At 43.3% G+C, this 22122-nt stretch overlaps 1 protein-coding gene across 1 annotated transcript in view; it reads right to left on the reverse strand.

Moving 5' to 3' along the window:
* The window catches only part of kremen1 (kringle containing transmembrane protein 1), a 174905-nt gene that overhangs the window by 128386 nt on the left and 24397 nt on the right, over window positions 1–22122 (reverse strand). Inside the window, exon 2 of the mRNA XM_048556251.2 lies at window positions 2567–2729. Coding sequence (XP_048412208.1) covers window positions 2567–2729 — 163 coding nt within the window. The remainder of the gene's footprint in view (window positions 1–2566; window positions 2730–22122) is intronic.

The raw sequence follows: 22122 nt of genomic DNA on the forward strand, positions 1-22122 counted from the left end.
TGCTGAGACAGTAGATATATCGGCTATAATTCATTCGATTCTGGGAAGGTTTGGAAAATAGTGAATAACACCCGTCTATTCAAGCAAGTTCGGAGACAGAAAGCAGCACAGTGTAAGCCAATGAGCCAAACATTTATCATCTGTGAAAAATGTCACTACAATCTGGCAATGTCGACCTGGATATGTGAAGGGGAAACCAGGTTTAACTAGCTTATTAGACTTTCTTTGAGCAAGCAACGAGTAATATTGATAAAGAAGAGTTTGTAGATGTGGTGTACGTGGAAATCCAAGAGAGATTTTGTAAGCTTCCGCATCAACTGTTCACTACAAAAGAAGCTCCTAATATAGGGGTTAGCATGTTAGCATGGATAGATTAGTTAGCTGACAGGAAGCAGGGAAAATGGGTAACTATCTACTGGCAGGCTGAATTAGTAGAGTGTGACAGGGATCAGTGTTGAGGCCATAACTATTTATAATTTATATCAATGACTTGGGTGAAGCAGCTGAGTATATAGTTGCCATATCTTCTGGTGATGCAAAGATAGATACAACTGTAAGTTTTGATGACAATATAGGAAGATTACGAAGGAATGCAGATATGTTGAGGGATTAGGGAAAAGAAAGTGGCAAATGTAGTGCACGTGGCAAAATGTGAATTTGTTCACTTTGGTAGAAAAAGAGAAGTAATGCAGTATACTGTTTCAATGGAGACAGACGGCAGAGCTCGGAGATTGCAGATGGATTGGGTAGTTGTACAGCAATCACAAGAAGTTAGAATGCAAGTACAGCAAGTAATTTGCAAGGCAAATAGCATGTTATTGCAAAGGCAATTAAACCTTTTTGCTGCAGTTGTACCAGGCATTAGTCTGGAATTCTGTTCTACAGAAAACTTGGCGGGGGGGGGGGGGAGTGGAGGGGTCAGAGTCATTGAATATGTTTAAACCGGAGACACATACATTCCTGAGAGACAAGAGATTCAAAGGCTACAGGGGGTAGGCCAGAAATTAGAGTTGAAAGTTGAAGCCACAGTCAAGTCAGTCATGATTTTATTGAATGCAGAGCAGGCTCAAGGGGCCAAATGGCCTACCCTATTCATGCTTCTAATTCATATGTTTGTTTGTTCCAGCATTTTCCTTCCTTACTTTAAATTTCAGGCATCTGTCAGTACTTGGTGCTTTTTTTTTTAGAAAAACCCACTTACTCATCTGGAACTAACAAAACATCATTTTTACCAGCAACGTCAGGAAGTATTTCATCACACACATACACACACAGGGAGTGGGAATCTGGAACCTTATTCTGTTCAAAAGCTGTTGAAACCTGGATCAAATGAACATTATAAAACTGAGATTGACAGAGTTTTGCTGAGGATGTTAATCTTTATTCTTTCACAGAACATTGGTGGCGTTGGCTAGGACATCCCTAATTGCCCTTGAGATGGTGTTGGTGAGCTGACCTTTTGAATTACTGTAATCCAGGCAGTGTAGGGACACTCAGTGCTGCTAGGAAGTATTTTGACCCAGTGACAGAGGGGACAGCAATATAGTTCCAAATCAGGATAATTTTGGCCTGAAAGGAAATTTGTAGGTGATGCTGCTCCCATGTATTGTTTTATTCACTCAAGATGTAGGGATCGTGGGATGGACCAGCATTTACTTCCTGGTCCCAGTTGTCCTGGAGAAGGCTGTGATGAGCTGTATTCTCGGAGTGTTGCTGTCCATGTGCTGTAAACAGACCCCCAGAGTGTTGTTAAGGTGGGATTTTGACCCTGAGAGTGAAAGGAACGGTGATATATTCCCAAATCAGAATAGTGAATGGCTTGGACGGGAACTTAAAAAGGTGGTGCTTTTCCTATGTAGCCATAGCCCTTGTCCTTCTAGAAGTTAGTGGTCATTGCTTTAGAAGATGCTAAGGGTTTTTGGTGAATTCCTGTGGTGCATCTTATAAATGGTACAAACTGCTGTTACTGAGTGTTGATTGTGGAGGGAGTGAATGCTCGTGGATGTGAGCTGTTTTGACCTCCATGATATCAAACATCTAGGAGTTGCACTCATCCAGGGAGTATTCCACCACTTTCCTGACTTGTGCCTTGTGGATAGTGCACAGGCCTTGGGCAGTCTAGAGGTGAGTTACTCTGCTATCCTCCTCTTTCTGGGTGGTAGAGGTCACAGATTTGAAAGGTGCTGGATAGAAAGCCTTGGCAAAGTGCAGCAGTGTCTCTTGCAATGTGTGGTTTAAGCTGCTGCCATTGTATGTCAGTACTGGAGGAAATGAATGTGTTCAGTGATGGATGCTGGGCTGATCAGCCACAGGCTTTAAAAGGAGACAGGGAATGATTTACCCACTACAACAGTCACAGTCACTACTAAAGGGTAGGAACTAAAGGTGAATAAATAGGGATTAAGGTACATATTAGCTGCAAACTAATTAGTATGGGTGTGAGAAGCAAAGTGAGCCCTTCCTGAGCCTAAGCTCCCACTGCTGTAGGAAACCAGTCTGATTCAGAAACCCCACATATGAAAGGGGAAAAAGGGGCTCAAATGGGTTAACATCGTGCATTTGTTACCTGCAATAGTTGTGATTCCCAAGGCCTCCTTCTCCGTTGGGGTACTTGAGGGTGTTGTAAGGGTGCTGGAAGGTTTCATTCCAATACAAGCAGGGCTTTCCTCCGTGGTGCGAGGTTCGATTCTGGCAGCCTCTGTAGTCAGCACCATTAGCAGTGTAGCACTCTGCAAGTGACACAGAAAGAAGTTTGGTAAACTTTTGAAAGCAACCTCATCAGTTCCGATGTGTGAGATTATGCCAATTCAAATCTTGAAGAAGTCCAAGTTTTAGGCCTTTTTTGTAATTCATTCATGGGGCGTGACAGTCACTGTCTGGGCCAGCATTTATTGCCTGTCCCTAGTCGCCTCTTGAGAAGGCGACGAGCTGCCTTTTTGAGCCGTGGCAGTCCACGTGCTGCGGGTCGCTTTGTTGAGACTTTGTAGCAATTGATACAACTGAGTCGGTATTTCAGAGGGCCGCTGTGAGTCACCCACGTTGCTGTGGGTCTGGAGTCACAAGTAGGCCAGACCAGATGAGGATGGCAGGTTTCCTTCCCTGAAGGACAGGAGTGAGCCAAATGGAAATTTTCTGGCAATCAATAATAGTTTCATGGTCATCAGCAGATTCTCAATTCCGGGCTTTTTGTATTGAGTTCACCTCCCACATCTGCTGTGGTAGGATTTGAACCCGGGTCCCAAGACATTAAGTTGAATTTCTAGAATAATACTCTTGCCATAATACAGCTAGGCTATCGCTTCCCCAACATGGCAACATCGTAACGGAGAGGTATCATTTTTTAATTCGGAAGTCCATTCTATTTGGGGTAGAGCATGAAGAATGCCCAACAATCCTTTGGCTACCATGATGGAATTTCTGATTCACATTCAAGTCCTTTCTTTTGAAAGATAACTGTTCCGAAAGATTTCCTTCCACTTTGTTCATTATCTCACCCACAGACACATTGATAGACATGGAGAGCCAGAATGCACATGCCACACACATGTGGCGACAACCTAATTACTGCTTTTCGCAAATTACTTTCCCAGATGAGTTTTGTCTTTTTACAAGGTGAGTTAGCTATGGCCTTCTTAATAGGCATCTCAAAATTAGTCTGCTTTGCTCAGAAGGCTGCTAGTCTCTCATTGGGTACTTTCACTCTCTTATTCCACTCGGGCTTTGCTATTCGGATTGTCAAGTGGGAACTGAATGCACGTGAATCCAAAATAAAGGGAGGTTTGAAAGATTGTGGGAAGAGTAGAGGAGTGGGACTAATTGGATGTCTCTTCCAAAGAGCCAGTTAGGCAGAGTGGAGCATCAGCAGATAATTATTCTGGAAATCCTGGCAGGGGGTTGGGAAAGATAACTAGCCAACAATGCTTGGAATCTATGACGCCATTAGTTTACTGTCTATTTCCCAAACCAAACCTGATGGGTGAATGAAGGATTGTTTTACTCGGAACGTTAATTAATTCGATTGGTGAAATGTGCCAATTAGTTAAGCAGACTGGCATTTTTATATGTAACAAGTGATGTCTGCATATTAATGTAGAATTTAGACCATAGGAACAGGCTATTCAGCCCAGCTGGTCTTTGCTGTTGCTTATGTATCACATGAGCCTGTTTCTGTGCCCATGCATTGCTTCACAACGCTCACGTACACATCACTGAAAACACCGAAATGAAAATAGCTGGAGCCTTCATTTTAAAAGTGAACTTCCATATATTTTGTTCCCAATGTCTGGGTTCTCACATTCATGTACAGCTCCACAAGCATTGCAGTTAAGACAGGGCGGTTGTCAAATGGCCATCACAAACTACAAGGCTCTTAGCATTGTGTGTTAAATTCCACTTATACTGCAAATGCTGGTACGAGATACTCATTCAACCAAATCTGTAGCAAAAACACCACACTATTCAGTGGCAATAGTGTCTTCATATTGTTAACCACTGACCAACATGCACCTCAGAACTGCTGATTATACACAGAATTCACACCGCATTTGGTTACTGAAGCTCAGTTCAGTAGTCTGTGTTGTCCCACAAGAACTGTTTTGTGATCTTAGTGTGTGCATGGAATATGGTTGCCAGCAATATATGCATTCATACAGGTTCACGCAGCTCAATCCCAGTCTCCCCAGGAGCATTCACACGGCCTTCAGCTTATTGGCTATTCAGTGTGCTACCTGCAATGGAATGCGAATGAAGCGTGAAAGGAAAATTTGAAGACCAATATTACACAATACAACAGTATGATTGTATGACGACAGCCCACAACACAATGACAAAACAAAATGCAGGTAAAGATTCTCACACAACAACTAGAAGTTGTGTCCAATGGAACCCTCATATCTTGAAATAACACTTTGCACATTGCAACAACTGGAGGTGGGGTTACAGTACAGCCTCAACACCCAAATGGGCTTCCCAGAACAACAGAGCAGCTGTTTTCATTGTACTCAAACAGGCTTGGGTATTCACCTTTTTAAGAATTATAAATCACAGAAAATGGCAATTCAGTTCATCAGTCTGTGCTAACCAATTAGTCCATCTCTCCAGTCTTTCCCAATTGACTTGTGGATATTTCCTGCTCAAGTATTTATTCAACACCCTTTTTTCAAGCTGGAAAACAAAGTCAACAAGGACCAATGGGGTGAATATACCCATGTGGAATTAGCAAGATCAGCTGGAATTCTTTAAAATCCATAATGCTTTCCAATGAATGCCACAGTTACCCCATTTCTTAAAAGGGGCAGACCACATCTCTGCCAGTAATTGTAGACAAATCACCTGTCATTTCTTCAAATACCACAACTAGTGCTGAGCTGTATCATAACTAATGACAAATAAATTCTCAGTACATAGTTCAAGTGAATACCAAAGCCTCTTTGAGTACAATGAAAACAACAGCTCTCAGTTATTCTGGGAAACCCATTTGGGTGTTGAGGCTGTACTGTAACCCTGCCTCCAGTTGCTGCAATGTGCAGTGTTAGTTCAAGAGCACTGGCTTCTTTCCTTATTTGTGTGCCAATGCAGACGCCATAGGTTGGCAGACTGTTGGGCTTCACTACGTGTACTTTCTCTCAAGTGTGGAACCTGAACCAGCACATTTTCTAGCAGGAGTGAAGATGCTGCCTGGCTCCAATATCTCACTGGCAGCACACTGGATTTGAGCATGAGCTCTCCATGACCAGTAGCAGCAAGTGATGTAACTTGGGACTGCAGTGGCTGGCAGTCTGGCGTTGCCAGCTTTCAGGATCCCAGGGGAAGGGAATGGACATAATTTTGCCACTTTATAGAATTCCAGCAGGAACTGCTGGATAATGATATCTGGCACTGGCCGAGGATAAGACTGGACGTGGCTGAGATGCCCTAAGCTTCTTATACCCACGAGCAAGACATCCACATGAAGAAAGGGGTTTACTACAGGCCCCCCAATAGCAGCAGGGAGATTGTAGAAAGCATAGGTCGACAGATTTTGGAAAAGTGTGGACGCAGTAGGGTTGTTGTAATGGGTGACTTTAACTTTCCTAATATTGATTGGAACCTCCTTCGAGCAGAAGATTTGAATGGAGCTGTTTTTGTAAGGTGTGTTCAGGAGGGTTTCCTAACGCAGTACGTTGACAGGCCGACGAGGGGAGAGGCCATTCTAGACTTGGTGCTCGGAAACGAGCCGGGGCAGGTATCAGATCTTGTGGTGGGAGAGCATTTTGGTGATAGTGACCATAACACTGTCTCATTCTACATAGCTATGGAGAAGGAGAGGATTAGGCAGAATGGGAGGATATTTAATTGGGGAAGAGGAAACTATGATGCGATTAGACACGAGTTAGGAAGCATGGACTGGGAGCAGTTGTTCCATGGTAAGGGAACTATAGACATGTGGAGATGGTTTAAGGAACAGTTGTTGGGAGTGATGAGTAAATATGTCCCTCTGAGACAGGCAAGACGGGGTAAGATAAAGGAACCTTGGATGACGAGAGCGGTGGAGCTTCTAGTGAAAAGGAAGAAGGTAGCTTACATAAGGTGGAGGAAGCTAGGGTCAAGTTCAGCTAGAGAGGATTACATGCAGGCAAGGAAGGAGCTCAAAAATGGTCTGAGGAGAGCCAGGAGGGGGCACGAGGAAGGCTTGGCAGAAGGAATCCGGGAAAACACAAAGGCATTTTACACTTACGTGAGGAATAAGAGAATGGTCAAAGAAAGAGTAGGGCCGATCAGGGATAGCATAGGGAACTTGTGTGTGGAGCCTGAAGAGGTAGGGGAAGCCCTAAATGAGTTTTTTGCTTCTGTCTTTACGAAAGAAACGACCTGTGTAGTGAATGAAACCTTTGAAGAGCAGGTGTGCATGCTGGAATGGATAGAGATAGAGGAAGCTGATGTACTGAAAATTTTGTCAAACATTAAGATTTACAAGTCGCCAGGCCCGGATCAGATTTGTCCTCGGCTGCTTTGGGAAGCGAGAAATGCAATTGCTTCGCCACTTGCGAAGATCTTTGCATCCTCGCTCTCCACTGGAGTCGTACCTGAGGACTGGAGAGAGGCAAATGTAATTCCTCTCTTCAAGAAAGGAAATAGGGAAATCCCCGGCAATTATAGACCGGTAAGTCTCACGTCTGTCGTCTGCAAGGTGTTAGAAAGGATTCTGAGGGATAAGATTTATGACCATCTGGAAGAGCATGGCTTGATCAAATACAGTCAACACGGCTTTGTGAGGGGTAGGTCATGCCTTACAAACCTTAGAGTTTTTTGAGGATGTGACTAGTAAGGTTGATGAGGGTCAAGCTGTGGATGTGGTGTATATGGACTTCAGTAAGGCATTTGATAAGGTTCCCCATGGAAGGCTCATTCAGAAGGTCAGGAGGAATGGGATACAGGGGAACTTAGCTGCTTGGATACAGAATTGGCTGGCCAACAGAAGACAGCGAGTGGTAGTAGAAGGAAAATATTCTGCCTGGAAGTCAGTGGTGAGTGGGGTTCCACAGGGCTCTGTCCTTGGGCCTCTACTGTTTGTAATTTTTATTAATGACTTGGACGAGGGAATTGAAGGATGGGTCAGCAAGTTTGCAGACGACACAAAGGTCGGAGGTGTCGTTGACAGTGTAGAGGGCTGTTGTAGGCTGCAGCGGGACATTGACAGGATGCAGAGATGGGCTGAGAGGTGGCAGATGGAGTTCAACCTGGATAAATGCGAGGTGATGCATTTTGGAAGGTCGAATTTGAAAGCTGAGTACAGGATTAAGGATAGGATTCTTGGCAGCGTGGAGGAACAGAGGGATCTTGGTGTGCAGATACATAGATCCCTTAAAATGGCCACCCAAGTGGACAGGGTTGTTAAGAAAGCATATGGTGTTTTGGCTTTCATTAACAGGGGGATTGAGTTTAAGAGTCGTGAGATCTTGTTGCAGCTCTATAAAACTTTGGTTAGACCGCACTTGGAATACTGCGTCCAGTTCTGGGCGCCCTATTATAGGAAAGATGTGGATGCTTTGGAGAGGGTTCAGAGGAGGTTTACCAGGATGCTGCCTGGACTGGAGGGCTTATCTTATGAAGAGAGGTTGACTGAGCTCGGTCTCTTTTCATTGGAGAAAAGGAGGAGGAGAGGGGACCTAATTGAGGTATACAAGATAATGAGAGGCATAGATAGAGTCGATAGCCAGAGACTATTTCCCAGGGCAGAAATGGCTAGCACGAGGGGTCATAGTTTTAAGCTGGTTGGTGGAAAGTATAGAGGGGATCTCAGAGGCAGGTTCTTTACGCAGAGAGTTGAGAGAGCATGGAATGCGTTGCCAGCAGCAGTTGTGGAAGCAAGGTCATTGGGGTCATTTAAGAGACTGCTGGACATGCATATGGTCACAGAAATTTGAGGGTGCATCCATGAGGATCAATGGTCGGCACAACATTGTGGGCTGAAGGGCCTGTTCTGTGCTGTACTGTTCTATGTTCTATGTTCTATGTAATAATGGTCACTTTGACAAACTTCTGGAGGACACCCTTCACCCCTGAATTAATATTCCAGCAGGAAATTATCACCATCAAGTGGGGAAAGATAGGACCTTTACAAAAAGGTGTGCAAGAAATAATGACAGCTCTGATGGAAATGTTATCTTTATACCTGTAAGCTTTCATAAGCAACTAAGTCAGTCAAATTAAACAAAATTCTAGGAACTATTGCTTCTCCATCTATTAATAATGGTGCATGGGGACTCAATTTGCTCCATGTGCTATTTTTATCACATCAGTTACATATCAGCTTTTCTGTTACATTCACAACTGCACTTTCTAAAACAGTTAAACATTATTGTTAACCTGTGATTAAAACAGTGTGTTGATTCTGACTTGCTTTTTTCTTAAAAAAAACATAAAAATTAAGCAGTTTGGAGATCATGTGCATTCAATAAAAAGACAGCATTTTGACGCAAACAGGTTAACCAGTGAACTAACGATAGTATGCAGTGGAAATTAAATCAGAGTGTAATTCCACACAAGAATCTCTCATCATGTCGATGTTATACAGGATATTGTTGAGGCCTCTTCTGGAGTACAGTGTCCAGTTCTGGTCACTGTGATATAGGAAGGATATTATTAAACTGGAGAAAGTTCAGAAAAGTTTTACCAGGACTTTGCGGGAATGGATGGCTTGAGGAGAGGCTGGAACTTTTTCACTGGAGCATGTGAGGTTGAGGGATGACCTTACAGAGGTTTATAATATCACTAAGGGGTATGGAAAAGGCAAATGGCGGGTGTCTTTTCCCTAGGGTGGGGGATTTCAAGACAAGAGGACATATTTTTAAGGTGACAGGAGCAAGATTTAAAAAAGACATGAGGGGCATTTTTGTTTATTATTTTACACAGAGCGTGGTTTGTGTGTGAAACGAACTTACAGAGGAAGTGGTGGATGTGGGTACAGCTACAATATTTAAAAGACATTTGGATAAGTACATGAATAAGAAATGATCGGAAGGATGTGGGCCAAGCACAGGCAGGTGGCAGTTTAGTCTGGTATTATGGCTGGCGTGGACTGTTTCCATGCTGTATGACTCTATAAATTTTATTTGATTTGATTTATTATTGCTACATGTACTTAGGTACAGTGAAAAGTTTTGTTTTGCATGCTCCACAGGCAGATCATAAAATACAAAGATCATAGGGGGACAGAACTGAGCGAGGAATGTAAGGTTACGGCTACAAAGAAAGTGCACAAAAAGAAAGATCAACTTTAGATTTAAAGTTTGAGATGTCCATTCAGAAGTCTACGGCTCTTCTGTTTTGGATAAAGAAAACATACAGGAGCCAATGATGCTGAAGGGTTCATCAATATGTTGTGGTTTATTGATGGACTTACTGTTAATTGCACTGTCCAGTGTTTACAGCAATGAGCAGTGTTCGGGGAGACAGCACTGGAATATCAAGGCTGCACATTTTTCCAGAGATGCATCTACCAACATCATTCCCCACTAAGGTGCCAATCGTGAGTAATTTTACCTTTCTGCAGCCCATTTCACATCTCTCCCTACTTTCACTTCTCCTGATAGATGATGGAAATAAAAAAAGTGGTCTGAACTAGCATCCATTGTGCAAAGCCAACGTGGACCTGATTAGGTGCAGAGCTCCCATAAAAATATTCTAATGCTTAAAGTAAACTAAGGCCCTTCTCATTCTATTTCCCTCAACTACTTATAAGTCAATCTGAGTCTTGAACATTTCAGTTGACACTGCAGACCCAGGGGGAAGAGAAGACCATGTCAGCCCTTGTGTGAAAATGTCCTGTCTAATGTCACTGCTGAATAGTCTGATTCTATTGTGTTCCCCCAGCAGAGCAACTAGTTTCTAAATCTATTGTACAATTATTTTTAATCACTCTAAATGCCTCAGTTATATCACCCTTCAGTCTGTTATATTCAGTGACTGCACCAAGCTGCACCATTCAGCAAGCTTCTAAATCAGTTGTTTAAACAAAATCACAAAAGGTTACTGAAATACAGGAGCAGTAAACCATTCAGCTCCTCAAACTAGCTCTGCCGTTCAATTAGGTGATGGCTGTCCAATTTCTACTCTAGTTCCACATCCTCTTTAACCCAAGACTAATAAAAATCTTCTCATCTTAGTTTTGAAACCTTGCTGGTCATAGTGATGGTTTATGGTAGCCAAACTCTTCTTTCTCTTTGAGAGTCCCTCAGGTTCGAAGGTAACTTACTTACATGTGGTGCCGAAGAGTCCAATCCTGGAGCTGCAGACTCTGCCAGATGGAGAGGTTGGTGGCATGCGAGGTGGGAGGGTGGGACACTCCAGATTCTGCACACTCTTTCTGACCTCCAAGTACTCCATTCAGTGATGCTCAAATAGGTTGGCACCTTCATGGATGCTTCTTCTCCAGTTTGAGTGTTCCAGGGCAAAAGCGATTCCCAAGTGTCAGTGGGGATGTTGCATTTGTTGGAAGAGGTTTTCAGTGTGACCTTGAGGAATTTACTCTGCTCTCCTAGGTGATCACTTACCATTGCGGAGGTCAGAGTAGGAGCTTGTTTAGCGGGTTCAGTGCCAGGCATCCGGGCAATGTGACCAGTGCAGCTGGCCATACATGACCAGTGCCTGGATATTGGCCTGGAAGAGGCCACTCACATTGGCAGGATATGCATACCAGTGGATGTGGAGGATTTTGTGAAAGCTGCATGGGTAATAGCTCTCCAGGTCTTCGAACTGTCTGCTATGCATTTCTAATGCATACATGACTGCTTTGTAGACCATGAACTTGATACTGTGGTGAGGTCTCGGTCTTTGAACATCTTGTTCCTCAGACATCCAAAGACTGCGTTGGCATGTTGGAGCCAAAGTTGGTTTTCATCGCCAATGCCTGCTTTCACTAAATGCGAGTTCAAGATATGGGAAAAGATACCCACTGTAATGGGGCTGGCTGTGGATTGTGATGGTCAGGTAGTTGGCAGCAGCAGGCTGGTAGAGAACATTCGGTTTGTGGATGTTCAGTCTGAGGCCCTTTCTCTCCGGCATCTCCACAAATCCAGGTGGCACCATGGTTAGGTCTGCTGCTTCACAGCACCAGGAAGCCGGGTTCAATAGCAGCCTCGGGTGACTGTCTGTGTGGAGTTTGCACATTCTCCCTGTATCTGGGAGGGATCCAGAGGAAACCCACACACAGTCCAAAGATGGGTAGGTTAGGTGGATTGGCCATGTTAAGTTGCCCCATAGGAGTCAGGGATGGGCAGGCGAGGTGGATTAGCAACGCAAAATGCAGGGTCACAAAGATAGGGCAGCAGTCGTGGGTCTGGGTGGGATGCTCTTTGGAGCATCAGTGCAGGCTCAGTGGGCCAAATGGCCTACTTTCCCACTGTAGGGATTCAATGCATCTGTTGACAATGGTTTGTAGCTCAGCCTCTTAGTGTGTGCACATGCAAAGCCTCCTCCTCGTACTTAATGACAGAAGTTAGGGTGGTCTTGGCTCTGGCCTAGATGTGAAGGCTAAACAGTTTCCCTCTGGTCCTGTAGGTTAGCTCCACTCTGGCAGGGAGCTTCACAGAGACAAGATGGAGCATTGTGGCAAGGAAGGTGGAGGAGAGAGAGTGGGGGCGATGACACAATCCTGCCTGACCCCAGTTTGCACTTGCATTGGGTCTGTGGTGCACCCATTGGTGAGGATTATGGTTAGCATGCTATTCTGAACAGACAAACTATGAACTAGGAGCCTGAGACAGCAATTTACCTCCTCGGGCCTCTCTGCCATTTTATACAATCATGGCTGATCTCATCTCAGCCTCAACGCCACTTGGCTGCCCGCTCTCCATTACCCTTGAGCTCATTACTAATTAAAAATCTGCCTCTTTCCCAGCATCCGCTGCAGCTATCACAAAGAAAATGCCAACTGTTCTACTGCAGAAGGAAAAGATAAATCCGTCAATAGAAACAAATATTAAAATTTATTATTTAAAATTTATTAAAAATTACATTTTTCAAGTTACTGTAGCCCTATACAATACATTACTTTTCAAAACAGTATTGATGGGATTGATATAAATCTCACCTGTCTTAGTTAGAATTAAGTCTCTACTTTTTTGCCTGGCTGTTAAAACACTTGAAATGAGTCCAAGTAATCTCCACCCAGTTTCCACTCTAAGTCGGAACTTCAAACTTACTCATAATATAATGCTAATTGTTGTAGATCAGAATGGCAGTTTCACTGAGATTCTAGGGCCGCCTGCTGCCAGAGATGTCACATTGGCAATAAGAGCTCTCTGTCGAATAAGAGCAGAAGTAATCTGTGAATGATTGTTGAAGTTGGAAATCTCGTTCCCACATCCCTCAAGTGCACAGTATTCCTGAGGAGATTCATGGTGAAAATAAGCATGATGAATTTAAAGGGCCAGCTTCACCATATTCCCTCCCCCCACCCCCCCACAAACCTGACAGTATTCTGACTTCAAAGACATTTGTTAGTGTTTTTTTTCCTCATTGATGAATGAGATGAAAGTTACTTGAAAATTTCGTGCTTGGGGGTATCATACAGCAAACCTATTCATATGCTCAGTAATGAAAACCAGCTGGGGGGGGGGGGGGGGGGGGGTCTTTAAGAACTGGGTCTTTCCACATCTCTTAGCCAGGTCTCTGATATTGTTTGCTGTCTCTTTAAGACAATGGGTGCCAAAAGCAGCTGAATGGTGGAGCAATAAAAGCTTCATTGCCCACGTTTGAGGAGAGGCCAGTGCTCTGGCCTGCTTTCTAAGCTGCGTAACGAGCTCCAAGTCTTTAATGTTGATTTGAAAAGGTGGCATCCTGCCCAGCTTGCTGCTTGGGTGCACATCACTCCTTGCCAGTCAGCAGCACTGAGTCAATCTTGTGGCAAAGGCAACAGAGAGGCTCAGGACCTCATGTGCGGACGCTCTCAATTAGAGAAGGAAGATGACAGAATGGGGAACTGAAAGTTCATTTGGCAGAAGCAGGGCAAAACTCACCACGGTCAGACGAAAATGGGTATTGTTTCCATGGGACATTGGCAGCAAAATAGCAATTGACAAATACACAAAGCTTCCCGAAATGTAATCATTGATTGAATTTCACTTTGCCCCTGGTCACACTTGAAAGCCCACGAACTACAGTGTAACCACCACCAGTGACTGCTCCTATTGCTGTAATGCTTCTCGTGGTGATCACTTACAGCAAATCCTTCCGCTTTCACCAAGAGGAATGCGATGGTCACTCTGTTTGATTTGAATGGGCTGGTTCTCACAGGATACAAACTACACATTTTGCCAGTTCTTCCCACAGTGCGATTGTACCACAGAAACTTCATAAAAACTGTCCTACTGAAGGCTACAGGATTTTCTCAATGTACTGTCTTGAGAGAATTTAAAAAGCAGATGTAAGCATTTGTCATCTGACCTAGGCAACATTGTAGCATGCAATCATTCAGTAGATTATTCAGTTTGTGACTTTATCATTTATCATCTGTCATTGGATGTTGTGGGACTGTCCTTCAGATCTACATTAAGTCAAGGATTTGAACTCTGGTGTTGTATTTGGGAATAGACCCCATCCCTCTGTATTTAACCCATGCTTTACAACACTTTTGTAGCTAGGATGCCATCAATAAAATCAGACTATTTCAACTGCCCTTTGACAAAAGATTCTCTATCAAGGATTTGTCACTCTCAAGGGGCATCATCTGCCCAAAGCAGATGGAATTTTCTGGAGATGGTTAAGTTTGCAGGTGACACTAAGATTGATGGAGTAGCAGATAGTGAAGGGGGCTGTTGAGGAATGCAGCAGAATATAGATAGATTGGAGAGTTGGGTGGAGAAACAGCAGATGGAGTTCAATCCAGGCAAACGAGAGATGATGCATTTTGGAAGATCCAATTCAGAGCGAACTATACGGTAAATGGAAAAGCCCTGGGGAAAACTGATGCACAGAGAGATCTGGATGTTCAGGTCCATCGTGCCCTGAAGGTAGCAATGTAGGTCGATAGAGTGGTCAAGAAGTTATACGGCATACTTTCATTCATCGGACAGGGTATTGAGTACAAGAGTTGGCAGGTCATGTTACAGTTGTACAGCACTTTGGTTCGATCACATTTGGAATACTGCGTACAGTTCTGGTTGCCACATTACCAAAAGGATGCAGATGCTTTGGAGAGGGTGCAGCAGAGGTTTACCAGGATGTTGCCTGGTAAGGAGGACGCTAGCTATGAAATTGAGTAGATTAGGATTATTTACATTAGAAAGACAGAGGTTGAGGGGGGACCTGATTGAGGTCTACAAAATCATGAGGGGTACAGACAGGGTGGATAGCAAAAAGCTTTTCCCCCCCCAGAGTGAGGGACTCAATTACTAGGGGTCATGATTTCAAGGTGAGGGGGGAAAAATTTAAGGGAGATATGCGTGGAAAGTTCTTTACACAGAAGGTGGTGGGTGCCTGGAACACGTTGCCAGCGGAGGTGGTAGAGGTGGGCACGATAGTGTCATTTAAGGTGTATCTAGATAGATACATGGATGGGCAGGGAGCAGAGGGATACAGATCCTTGGAAAATAGGCGACAGGTTTAGGTAGAGGATCTCGATCATCACAGGCTTGGAGGGCCAAAGAGCCTGTTCCTGTGCTGTAATTTCCTTTGTTCTTTGTACACAAACACTATCATCTGTCTTTGATCAAGTGGCCAACAACATGTAGCACAGTCTACCGAATTGATGACCTGTGTAAAATGCTCATGCCTTCCTTTCTCCATTCTTGAGAACCATCAATTTCATGTTCCAATTACTTAGCTACATCCAATAGGTTCTCCCCCCCCCCCACCCCCACTTCCATCAGGAAATGATACCTGAACCTGAAATAAGTATCAAACATCTCCTATAATCCACCCATTTCCTCTGCCTTTCTGGTGCACAGGTATGTACACATAACCTTCTTTCTCTTGTATTTTGTCAAACTCAAGATTTGATTTCTCTTCTAAGACAAGACTAAAAAGTGCATAGTGCCTTTCATGTCCTCAGGATAACCCCAAGCATAATACTGGAAGACACATCAACTAATTTGCAAAAAGCAAGGTCACAAAAACAAAGTCTAACGAGATAAATGACTGATAATCTTCTCTTTCAGAGGTGTTGGCCAATAAGTATTGTTCGATTAGTGTCCTCGGATATTTTGCATCCACCTTAGAAGTTTAATGTTTTAGCCGAGAGACAGCTTCTGTAACAGTGCAACACTCCCTCAGGTGTTAACTCCTGCTGTAGAACCTCAGCCACCACACCCAAAGCTCTTGATCTTCCAACTCTAACGTTTCTTGGAAAACAATTGGCTCCACTCAAGATTTCCTAGGAGACTCCCACTGGGCAAGGTTCCATCCAGGAGGTTACAGTCAGAATTCTTGGCCTGCGGTATTTTTAAACGTAAAAGCTGTGGCAGAAGCTACATTATTTGATGCAGAACTGAGAGAGTCACGGATACTAAGAGGTCCTAATATTGAATGATTCTGTTAACCCCAATCAGTACTCGCACTCAGGTACTGCAGGCACTTAAATCAGATGAATTTCCATACATTTTATTAAACTCCCACTTCAACAGTCGAAACATCCTTCATGTCATTTCATATGTGTTCAACACTAATATGGACAGACGTGTGTTGCAACACACTGGGGCAAAAACAACGTGAGGCACTCTCATTAAATTTGACGTAGCTGAACTCCCAATCAGATTCTGATGTAGTTCACTGTTGTTGAAACCATCCCCATCACATACCAGATTAATGATGAATAAATCTGTCTCAACCTCTGAAAAAAAAAAGCATTTTTCATCAACTTGTTCACACATGTCACGATATACCTCTAAACACCGATCTTCTGGCTTACAAAAACATGTCTATCACCAAGCCTCAAGAACCCCCTAGTCTCCGAAATACTAAACGGAAGGCTAGTCATTCAGTTGGAACAAGAATTTCCAGACTATGCTATAATGACATCATCTGCAGACCAGGAAATTCCAGACTTCACCTCTTGGTCGGTGATGAATGAGCTCCTTTCGAGAATGTGCTGATACAATTGACTATCTTGTGTTGTGCAGACAACGGAGTCTCAATGTTAAGGTCTGAGATAACGTATGGGAGTCACGGCATATTTCTATCAGAAATCGGAGGTTTAGTGGCTGTTTTTTTTTATACAGCTTGCAGTTTTCAGGGCTCCAACTGCCATCTTAACCTTAGGCATAGGAAAAACTAGTAGCATTCTCACCAGGTAAAACTCACTGTAAGCAGCACAGCAGCCAATGCTGATCAATTAAAACAAATGATCTTCATTATAATGTATCAAATATATCATATCACTTGACTACATTCTGCCCCCAGAATTAAAATTAAATCCTAAACGAAACAAACCACGTGAGGTGTTGCCGCATTTTGTTTTGCTCACAACAGCAAGATGCTTACGGACAGACTAAACATCATCAAGGTATTAAATTTACAAACTAAGAGATGAAGAGGCATCAAATCAGCCTTTTGGATTTCTGCTTTCAGCGCAACAGGAATAGTTTCCCCCAAAGTTAAATATTCCCTAAACGGTAAGAAATCTGACAAAGTTTCATCCAAAATTCCAACACTAATTCCGTCTCTTACAAATTCTGGTTCTAAAGCTCCATATCACATTTTTCCACCAACATGCAGAGGACATTGATGAAATTATGTATGGATTATCCTTGAAGCTGAATTATTCTGTTCTCTTCCTTATTTAAAGAATTATGTTTCTCCTAAAATTGCAATAATTACCAAAATCTTACAGGATGTCAAATTAATCTATGAGCTGTTTAATAATCTGGCAATTAATCATATATGTTTGGAATGAGTAAATACAGCGTGTTCACTTGTTCAGCTTCAGATTTAGTATTTAATTTTGAGATAACTGTGTTAAGAACTGTTGCATTCAATATATCCAATCTCGTGCTCTGGGTAGTCCATCTCTACCTTTGAATCTTTGTTGAAGCATTATTTCTCCTTCCATTTCTTCACAATGATGCTGATTAATTCCTAGAAGTCAAAAACTAATTTAAATGAGTGGCTTTTCGATGCTGCTTGCAGTCTGCTTTTCTTTGAACTTGTATTCTTGCATTAGTAAGCGCTGTTTTAAACTCAGTTATTGAAATGTTGCTTGATGCTGTACTACAACAATGTTGCGGTGCTTAATTTGCTTGACAGTCTTTTTATACTCCACATTGCAGTAATGCTGCATTAAATTCGTCATAGTAGATCTGAATTCCCTGAATTAATTCACTGCTTTCAAGTGTTTCAGTCCCATTTCTTTGCAAAGCTGCATCTCTATGCTGATTTACTGGGGTTCTCACTTTTTTTTTTAAGCAACCAAGGTGGACCCTTGTCAGAGTTTTCTGATATTCAGTAGCCAAAGTAGAATTTCCCCTACTTCTTCCTGGGAAAAATAGCGAGCATTTTTCAGCTTTTTGTAATGAAATAAAAAGCACTTTCTACATTTTTCAAAAATACAATTCACAGGCTATGCTCTTTATGAATCCTAATATAATTACAGATTTACCCAGTTTGTTTAATCTAAAGTTTCACTTGACTTTACTTCTTCGGCTGGAATGTTTTCCCAAATTTCTCTAAATTTGCTCTTTTCTGTCCAATCTAAATTCAGAGTCCTTCCCTATAGTGCCCCATGAGTATAAATTGACTTTCCTTCAGTTTAGCAAGGCGTAAAAAATGTATTAACCTTCCTCTTTCTGACAGGAACAGTCCCACCCTCTCCGGCTGTCAATTCAACAACTAGGTGTCCTGCTCAGTTGAGATTTGGTAATTTGACAATTTGGCTGTTTGAAAGGAAGCCCGCGATTTGTTTTTGTTTAAAAGAAGATACTTTGCTTTAGTATTGCATGTTTTGTTTTGCCATCAAAACACTGGTTCAGATAGTAAAACACTGCAAAGATAGGAGTTTGCAATGCTACACCGTCATTAATATCTTGACCCATGTGCTACCTGCAAGGCTTCCCTATGGGAACTGGGACCCCTCAGACATTAAGTCACCAGATAGTCAAAAGAGAGTGTGAAATATTTCCTCCTCCATTTGTGGGGTACAGTGGGAGATTTTACCTCCCTCCCTCCATCTTGATTCTCATCTCATTTCTCATGAAGACTCTGATGTATGGTTCTCAAAGGTACATGTATGACTATGGCTCTCATAGGTACTCGTACCTTTCCCCCAAAAGCTTTCCTCTCCATACAATGTCACCGCAACAATGAGACTTAAATGATCTACTTAACTTGATTCTAATCTCACCCAGTATCCCTACATTCAGGAATCACTGGAATATGCTCAAAAAGGAAGGTACCTAGGTTCACTTCCCACATCACCCATCCTTAGAATTAGGCATACAGTGTGTAGAATTCATTGCTCCATTTCTTCAGAAAAAAAATCCTCCTCCAAGTTTCCCTCACTTGCTCCTTCTTAGCAAAAAATTATGCTAAATCTTATATTCTCCTTCTCTGTCTGACTTTTCGTAGGATTTCAAACTCCCTGGAATGTTATCACACCCCTGCCATTTCCTACATTGTACAATCTAAGCTTTTGAAATTTGAATTTGTATCATCTGTTGTAACTTAATGATTTACCTCTTTCTCTCCTTAATATTTTTAAACCTCAAAAGGCTTCTCAATAGACTTGCCATTTATGTTGGGATATATTTCTGGAGGCTTCACCATCCAATTTCTTGCCTCCAATCATGCTGATCTGTCAAATAGCTTTCTTCCCTCCTCATCTCCAATATTTTTCGCCAACTAATAAGCATTTTAAAAGAAAATGAAAACAACCCAGTTGCTTTGAGATAATAGGAACTGCAGATGCTGGAGAATCTGAGATAGTAAAGTGTGGAGCTGGATGAACACAGCAGGCCAAGCAGCATGTTAGGAGCACAAAAGCTGACGTTTCGGGCCTAGACCCTTCATCAGAAAAGGGCGATGGGGAGAGGGCTCGGAAATAAATAGGAAGAGAAGGAGAGGCAGACCAAAGATGGTTAGAGGAGAAGATAGGTGGAGAGGAGAGTACAGGTGGAGAGGTAGGGAGGGGATAGGTCAGTCCAGGGAGGACGGGCAGGTCAAGGGGGTGGGATGAGGTTAGTAGGTAGGAAATGGAGGTGCGGCTTGAGGTGGGAGGAGGGGATAGGAGAGAGGAAGAGCAGGTTAGGGAGGCGGGGACGAACTGGTTTTGGGATGCAGTGGGGGGGGGGGGGGGGGGAGAGATTTTGAAGCTTGTGAAGTCCACATTGATACCATTGGGCTGCAGGGTTCCCAAGCGGAATATGAGTTGCTGTTCCTGCAACCTTCGGGTGGCATCGTTGGGGCACTGCAGGAGGTCCATGATGGACATGTCATCTAAGGAATGGGAGGGGGAGTTGAAATGGTTCGCAACTGGGAGGTGCAGTTGTTTATTGCAAACTGAGCATAGGTGTTCTGCAAAGCGGTCCCCAAGCTTCTGCATGGTTTCCCCAATGTAGAGGGGGCCATGACAGGTACAGCGGATGCAGCATCCTGGCTGCTCATGGCAGTAGATTAAGGCTTAATTTCAGATGAGTATAGGACAGCCCAGCGGGGTTGGCAAACTTATTTCTCAACTTTAAAACAGAGTAACTCACACATATAATACAAAAAAGAGACACACACACACACACACACACACAGGGAGAGAGAGAGAGATCCACTCTGACCTCTCGCCAATGCTGAATGTCCTGTAATATCCTCAACATACAAAAGTATTGCGAGAAAATAAAATTATTCCTGTTCTGAAAGTGAAAATATGATCCCTCTGGTATAAAACCAAGGCCAGTAGATTTGCTTCTGATATAGATTGATAAGCCTTTCACACAGTTTCACCCGCAGATCCCAGGGTTTGGATTTTGTTTTGGTAACGTGTGGTGAATAGCGTAATGTTTGATCTCCACTAGAATCGACACGTAACAAGCAAATATCACTAATCCACTGGATAAAAATCTATTTAGATTGGATGGAACATTCACTTTGAAAAGGGTGATAGCCCTGAAACAACAAAACGCGAGATAGGGTCAACTTTCTGCAAAGTTTTACTCTCAGCATGAATAGTGCTCCTGTGGTACTCAGCCAGCTTCTTCTGCCATCCCTTGTTATGTCTACCAATAGGTAATCACAGAGATAGTGATCAGGACACCAGCATCGGGGATTCAACAGGCCTAGGCTCCTCTTTGAAAACCTGAAAACACCTCCAGTGTTCCAAAGCACCACCAGACCTCACAGAACATTAAAGCAAAGGCTCATCCATTTATCTCAGAGCAGCTGCTATTAAATACCTCTCCATGTCTCCGCTGTCAGCTTTAGAGCTCTCTGGTAGAGGCTTAATATAAAGGTGCGTGCACCCACACGCGTGCAGGGGTGGGGGGGGGGGGGGGAAAGAGAGAGAGAGAGAGAGAGAGAGCGCACATGATCTGTGTGCACACGTGTATACAATAAATTGCTATTCTATTGTAATACGCATTTTTACAAAAAAAAAGAAATGTTTTAGAAGTCACCTTGCCACAGCACTTAATGATAGAAATCACAAATTAAAAGAAGAAAAGATAGCTAAAGTTCGTCACAGTTCAGTTGGCTGCTCTTGGATTCGGAGTACTTTGGGAAACTAGGCCAAAAAACTGCCGTGCAGCGCTGGGCCGTGACCGCCCTACCACACAGACAAAACCGCCACACTGGCTGTTGGAAGACCCGTAAGCTTCCTCCAAAGCAAGGATGAGACATCCATGCCAAGACAACACCTCTGCGCCAGGACTAGATATTCATGCCAGGCTGCTAGGATACCCGGAAGCTGCCAAGGAAGACCTCCATGCTGAGATAAGAACGCCCCTTCTGGATAAGACCGCCACTCAGGGAGACTGCCCTGCCAGGCACCAGGCCTATTCCGGGCTGTTGGAAGTCACCTCGTCGCTGGGCCTGGGCGAAGATGCCTTCCGCCGAAGTCATTAATGGACGGTGAGGTACCACAACAAAACAAAAATATTAAAAAGAAAAAAAGAGCATATGGAAATAAACTAAAGTGTAGGGAATGGAGTAGACAAGCCCGAGGAGCTTGCATATCGCACTTCTACACCACCACCATCTTGTTTTAGAGTTGGCTTCCTTTTATTGCATTCTGCCTGCTTGGCGTGCCAGTGAGAGAGTGTTTGAGTTTTGTCCATCTATTCAGTAGGAAGAGTTTTCTTCAGAAAAGTTATGTCAAAACTGGCACACAATTCTGGGGTTGTTTGCAAGAGCAACTTCAGTCTTTCCCCTCAACCCTGCAATTCTTTCCTGCTGGCACCATCCCCCAGCCCCCTTTAGTCCCTTATCCAATTCCCTTTTGAAAGCTATGATTAGATGGATCTTCTTCACCACACTTTCATATTGGCCAATCCAGCTGGTAACGAACTCTTATGAAATTGCTTTTCCATGTGTTGCCTTTGTTTTATTTTGCCAAATGTTGAAAATCTCTGATTCTCAGCCCTTCCAAGAAGGGGAGCTGTTCTTCTCTGTCCAGAACCCTCAGGATTTTGAATACCTCCAGCAAATCTCCTCTCAGGAGAACTTCAG

This window comes from Stegostoma tigrinum, chromosome 26 (genome assembly GCF_030684315.1).
Source record: "Stegostoma tigrinum isolate sSteTig4 chromosome 26, sSteTig4.hap1, whole genome shotgun sequence".
In the NCBI taxonomy this organism is placed as follows: Eukaryota; Metazoa; Chordata; class Chondrichthyes; order Orectolobiformes; family Stegostomatidae; genus Stegostoma; species Stegostoma tigrinum.